Below are 6,559 nucleotides of genomic sequence, written 5' to 3'. Positions count from 1 at the left end.
TTTGTCAAGAGAGGTTTTAATGAGGCAACATCCAAAGCATGAATGAACCTTGACCGGATGTGTCGATCAAGGGGGAGTGTTATAAACCATTTAGTGATCGACCCATTTATCAGCCCGTGTAGCAAGACGGGCCAAGCCCATCCGCAGGATCATACTTGCGCCTATCTACTCTTGTGTTTATCTACATTATAGTTGGTGTTTATCTTACGTATTGCTAGTCATTATCTAGTTAATGATAAGTACGATCTCATGTCGATCCAGTACTTAGACCGTCATTACCATATGTATATAAAGACCAGTTGGTCGACCTAATAATACACACAAGTTTCCCTCTTCATTCACAACAATGGCTTTGAATTGTGTCCAAGTAATAGATTAAAGCTCATATTGGAGTCTTCCTTTTTTCAAGTAATAAAGCAAATTAGATGTATTATTTAAATATTTATCAACTTATCATTTATTTTCGGACGAACCTATTAGATAGTACTAGAAAGGAAAAAAGAATCTAAGCAAAAAAGCAAATAAAGGCAAAGGTTTAAAATAAATTTAATTTTTCACTTTTGAGGAAAGGCAAAAAATAAGGCAATTGGCGATCGAAGTTTCGGGCAATGGATTCGGCGGTCCACCGGGATTACCTAAATCTCCTACGGGAACTAGGGTCAATCAAGTGACGTGAAGTGAGACTGTTGGTTTGGGAACCCTATTGGATGAATCAGATGTTTCGAAAACGCACGAGAAAAATTTGGAATCGGAAAAGAGAGAGATGGCAGTTACAGGAGGAGACAATCATGTGGAAGGGAAGGGATCGGGAAATCATGAGAGAAGGGAGAATCAAACGGGTAAACAAGGATTGGAAAACCTTTCGAGGGGATCTGAAAAAGGAGGATCATCATGGGTCGAGGTAGCGCAAGAGAAGAAGGTGTTTAAGAAGTATGAATTGAAGATCACATAAAAGGAGGGTGAAAAGACAGTTGAGGTTCCGGATGATGTTATTGATAATGTGAATCTTCCATGGAAAGACTACCTGATTGGTAAATTTCTGGATACAGCCCACACATTGCTAGAGTTCATGCTATTGTGAACAAAATTTGGACTCAAAGAGAGGCAAAGCAGATCGATGTACATGTAGTGGATGACACAAAATGAAGTTCAAAGTTTCAAATCCAGCAGTGCGAGCCAGAATCTTGAGAGGAGGCATGTGGAACATAGGAAACATACCTTTGGTTGTAACTAAATGGACACCAGATGAGTTGAAGGAGAAGCATGAAATAAAGTCAATACTGATGTGGGTTCATCTCAAAAACGTGCCAATGAATATGTTTTCTTGGGAATGATTGAGCTCATGACAAGTGCAGAAGGGTTTCCAGTTAGGTTGCATCCAGAGACAGCTTCTTGCTCGAATTTCAAGCTAGCAAAGGTTTTTGTTAATGTGGACTTATCCAAAGAACTACCAAATAAGATAAACTTCACGAAGAATGGGAAATCATCTTTGGTAGAGTTTATCTATCCATGGTTGCCTCTTAGATATCACACATGTGGGAAATGGGGACATATTGCTAAAGTGTGTGTCATGAACAAGAAAGATGGTTCAGAGAAATCAGTTCAGCAGATAATAAAAGAAGGAATCAAAGAGAAAGAAGCTGAAACAGGAGGAAGCGTTGTAATTGGAAAAGGGAATGAAGGGAATAAGGAAGGAGATGATGTAGTAAACAAAGAGAAAGTAGGGCAGCAGAGCATAAAATCTACAGAGGATATTGAAGAGGGTGAAATAGTTAAAGACTGGTTAGATGTGACCCCAGGGAAAGCTGGTAGAGGCTCAAATACATTGAAATATGGACAGGTGGGAATCTTAACTCCATCCAGATTCTCAGCTCTTCTTGAAGTAGATGAGAAAGGTGATACGATAAACCCAATAGAGATTGAAGAAATACTAAGTATATAGAAGAAGAGATTATTGAAGATGAGAAAGAAGATACTAAGGAGGGAGAAGAAGTTGAAGGAAACATGGATGAGAAAAGTGATAAAAAGGAAAAGGGGGAGGAAAAGGATACAGAAGATAATCAGAATCAGGGCATTGTGGGTATACAAAATACTCAAGAGCACTGGCCTGACTTAGCAAGTGCAACCAGAATTAGACCATCTCTACCAAGAAGGTCAAAAGCAATGCATAGAGTTGTTCCGGAGATTCCCGGGATATCAAGACTCATCAGGATTCTGGAATGTTCAGAAACAAGGAGTGGGTGATTATGAGAGATTTTAATGAGGTTCTGGATGGAGATGAACATTCAAATTATCAAGATTCAGGCTTAATAACTTCAGGAATGAGAGATTTCGAGAATGTCATTCAGTACTATAGTCTAGTGGATATGGGTTATCAGGGTCTGAAATTCACCTGGTGTAACAAGAGAGAAGAAGGGACTATTTGTAAAAAGTTGGATCGTATCTTGGTGAATGGAACTTGGCTTAACAAGCGCACGTAGGCATATGGAGTCTTTGAAGCAGGGTGGAGGCTGTGGGTAAACGCAAACCATTTAAATTCACAAATGTGGTTGCTCGAAGAGTTTAGAACACCTTGGTATTTCCAGTCCAGTCCATCATAGAAAATGTCCAGGAGGTAATCATCATCAAATCCATGGTGAGGGCATTCTCTGCGGTAATCATTGAAGCGCTCCCATGCGTCGCAGAAAGGCTCATCAGTGAACTGTCTGAAGGAGGTGATCTTGTTCTTCAATGCAGCTGTTCTCGCCTTAGAGTAGAAATGTCTGAGGAACGCTGATCGGACCTGCTCCCATGAAGTGAGAGAGCCGGTAGGGAGGGAGTTCAACCACCGTGCAGCTTTTTCATCAAAAGAGAATGGGAATAGCATGCACTTGATGTAGTCTGGTGGGACACCATTCGCGCGAGTGAAACTGCAGACTTTTTCGAAGCTCTCAATATGCTTCATTGGTATTTCAGTAGAGAGACCAGAGAACACCTTTCTTTGCACTAGGCCGATCAAAGCAGGCTTGATCTAAAAGTCCTGCCTGGTGCAGTCCAGAGGAACAATGGCAGAGCGCGTAGTAGGGACATTAAGCGGAAGGTTTCTCTCCCCAATCGAAACAGCATGCGCCTGCTGTTCCTGCTGCGTGAGAGCAGCTTGTTGAGCAGCATCCTGCTGAGCTTGGATGGTCTGCTGCATCTGAAGCTGCATCTGAAGCATCTGTTGTTGCTTCTGTTGCAACTGAGCAGTGAGTTGCTCTTGATTGCCCTAGTCGCCCATTATGGCGTTGTTCAGCCCTGGTTGTTGACGGTTTGTTCTTTCTAACCTTGCTAGCTCCTGGTTGCTAAATGTAACTAACTCTCCTTGTGCGTTTCTCTGAGTATGTCTACTGGTCATGCACCTGGAATAATAGCTGCAACAAAAAGGATAAGGCAATTTAGAGGTCTTAGACTAAATATGTAACCGAAAAATAAAGGTAAAGAGCTGGTCCTCGGCAACGGCGCCAAATTGATATTACGTGTATCCACACACCAATTAACCTAATGTGCACACTACCACAATCGAATGGTATGTCGATGTAGCACTTTAGGATCGAATCCACAGAGACCAACGATTACACTTTATCTTTATGGGATTAATATTAAGCTAAGACAATGTGGGGGTTTTAAGATTTGTGTATCGTGACAAGCAAGTAACAAGATTAATTAAAGATTTCAGATGATTAAAAGAGCTAGGTTCAGGGTGATTCATTGGAATACTTAGGACATGAGCTACACAACTATTCAGGAAGGCAATAAGAGCCAATCTAGAACTCGAACAACAAGAATAGATAAACCCATTGTCGTGGTGTCTACCAATTTATCAACCAATCCTAATGCCTAAACTGTCGTTTGGATCAGAGAATGATGACAAGCATTAGGTTCAGATTCAATTGGTTCACGATTTTTCTTAGCATCAACTTTCGATGGCTAAAGAAAAATCTCCATGCTTTTTCTAGCAACCTAAAACACTTTTGATGATTAGATTAAATCTATAATCAGATGCTAAATGGCCAGTTTAACATAAGCACTAAGCATAACAATAGATAGAGATATCAAAGAATAACAATCCTATTTGTGTCTACCTCATTGATCCATGATCCCTAACACCCTAAACCTAACAAGCGACTACTCAGACATGAACAGAGAAATCACAGAGATAACAGATGAAGAAAACATGTGTAGATAAAATATAAATAGGGTCAGGCGGTTCTTCTCTAAATCGAGAGAGATAGCCTTCTCCCTTTACAAAGTATCAAATCACAAATCTCCAAAAGCTCCAATCAGGTTTCTTCTTTAAAAACTAACGTAGAAAATAAAAAGAAAGAGAAAAATATCATATATCAAAGCCACATGCGGCTAGGAGAAAAAGATGGGATAATTAGGGCAAATCCCTTAATAACTTGTAGTTTCCTTAAAAATCTCTGCCGCTGGAACATGCACTCGGGGTATTCCGCGCGATCGGGAACAGTCGTCAGACTGTTCGGCGTGAAAGTCACCAAAAGGTACTCTTTTCTGCCTCTTTTGTTCCAGCTGGTCCATCTCCCATCCAATGCAACTCCAGACCTGTCATGACTCGAAAGGACTAAAAGGACTCGATAAAGACTCAAAAACACTTTAGAAAACATTGTTAGAATGTATCAAAAACACAACATATCATAGATATATGGATAAATTTTCAACAAGCAAAACATGGGACCAACTTCGTGCAATACGACCGGTCTGCGCTTGGAACAAAGGAGTTTGGTTCTCAGTCTACCCCAAAATACGCTTTCATGATGTGGATCGCATTGAAAGGGAAACTGCAAATGACTGATATAATGCATCAATGGAACAATTCCATAAACACAACTTGCGTTTTGTGTAATGACACACCAGAATCGTGTGCTCATCTCTTCTTTGGATGTCGATACTCAGAGCAGATTTGGAGAAATATGATGGAAGGACTTATGCAGGATATGTTCACTGCGATTTGGAGTGATTTGATTGAGATTGTCTCGAAACCATGGCTGACACCCATAAAGACTTTCATTCTCAGATATACTCTACAAGCTACAATGCATACAATTTGGTGGGAGAGAAATTCTCGCAGACATGGGGAAGAGCCAAAAGACGTGGCTAGTTTGATAAAGCTTGTGGATAAAAATGTGAGGCTGAAGCTCTTATCAGTCAGAGGAAGGGGGGAGCACTTTGAAGAAGGGTTGATAACATGGTTTGGAACAAGACCAAACTTATGAAGAAGAAGGCTATTTTATAAATTTGAGGATTTAATTTTTAGAAAAACAAAGTTACACCTGATGTAATACTGTTTTTGTTTGAATAAATTTTACAATCATTCAAAAAAAAAAAGCAAATAAGAAGAAAATCCCCAAAATAATAGCAATTCAAGGAAAAGATGTCTATATTGTTTTAAATTCTAAACTTTTATCATAATTTCACTCTCTCTTTTTTGGGCTTTTTGCAGAATTGACCTATAACTTAAAGTCAAACACAAAACTAACCTCTTTTTTTTTTGAAAATTGGTTTTCCCTTTTCACCCCACAAGTTCATATAATTTACGAAAATGCCATCAATTTTTTTTTTCTTTTTTTTTCGAAAATGACATTTTTACTCTCTCACCCTCATCATCTTCAAGTAATTACAAGATTGCCATTGTCATCAATACCACAACCACCATGAACAACCAATTTGAAGCTCTTAATGCTCCCAAAATCGATCTATCCTTCTTCTTTTTCCATTCTTGTGAACTAAACACAACATATCTCTCACTTTCTCTCCACAATGAGCTAAAAAAACCCAAGATTTTGATTCTAAAATTTTTATCGTTCATAGAGTCATAGAAGCTAACAATTCTGGGTGGGTGACTTTCGTTTGTGATTCTGTGTGCTTGGAGAAGCCTTATGTATGCTAAGGAACTTATCTCACCAATTTAAGGTATGACATCGAGTTTTTTTCCAGATCTGTTCGTCAGACGACTTACTTGGGAAGTCGTCTGGCTGTAGACGACTTACCTGGAAGTCGTCTGGCTGTAGACGACTTACCTGGAAGTCGTCTGGCTGTAGACGACTTACCTGGAAGTCGTCTGGCTGTAGACGACTTACCTGGAAGTCGTCTGGCTGTAGACGACTTACCTGGAAGTCGTCTGGCTGTAGACGACTTACCTGGAAGTCGTCTGGCTGTAGACGACTTACCTGGAAGTCGTCTGGCTGTAGACGACTTACCTGGAAGTCGTCTGGCTGTAGACGACTTACCTGGAAGTCGTCTGGCTGTAGACGACTTACCTGGAAGTCGTCTGGCTGTAGACGACTTACCTGGAAGTCGTCTGGCTGTAGACGACTTACCTGGAAGTCGTCTGGCTGTAGACGACTTACCTGGAAGTCGTCTGGCTGTAGACGACTTACCTGGAAGTCGTCTGGCTGTAGACGACTTACCTGGAAGTCGTCTGGCTGTAGACGACTTACCTGGAAGTCGTCTGGTCAACGCAGAGGTTATTTTTGCAATTGACTTTGAAATCTGTAACCTGAGACGACTGAAAGTTAAG

At 40.4% G+C, this 6,559-nt stretch overlaps 1 protein-coding gene across 1 annotated transcript in view; it reads left to right on the top strand.

Annotated features, from left to right (window-relative positions):
- Positions 1 to 952, top strand: part of LOC106330786 — a 4,994-nt gene extending 4,042 nt beyond the window's left edge. Inside the window, exon 5 of the mRNA XM_013769202.1 lies at positions 717 to 952. Coding sequence (XP_013624656.1) covers positions 717 to 952 — 236 coding nt within the window. The remainder of the gene's footprint in view (positions 1 to 716) is intronic.
- The last annotated feature ends 5,607 nt before the right edge of the window (positions 953 to 6,559 follow it).

This window comes from Brassica oleracea, chromosome C3 (genome assembly GCF_000695525.1).
Source record: "Brassica oleracea var. oleracea cultivar TO1000 chromosome C3, BOL, whole genome shotgun sequence".
NCBI lineage: Eukaryota > Viridiplantae > Streptophyta > Magnoliopsida > Brassicales > Brassicaceae > Brassica > Brassica oleracea.
The sequence above is the reverse complement of the archived record's forward strand: the minus strand, read 5'-3'. Positions and strand labels throughout refer to the sequence as shown.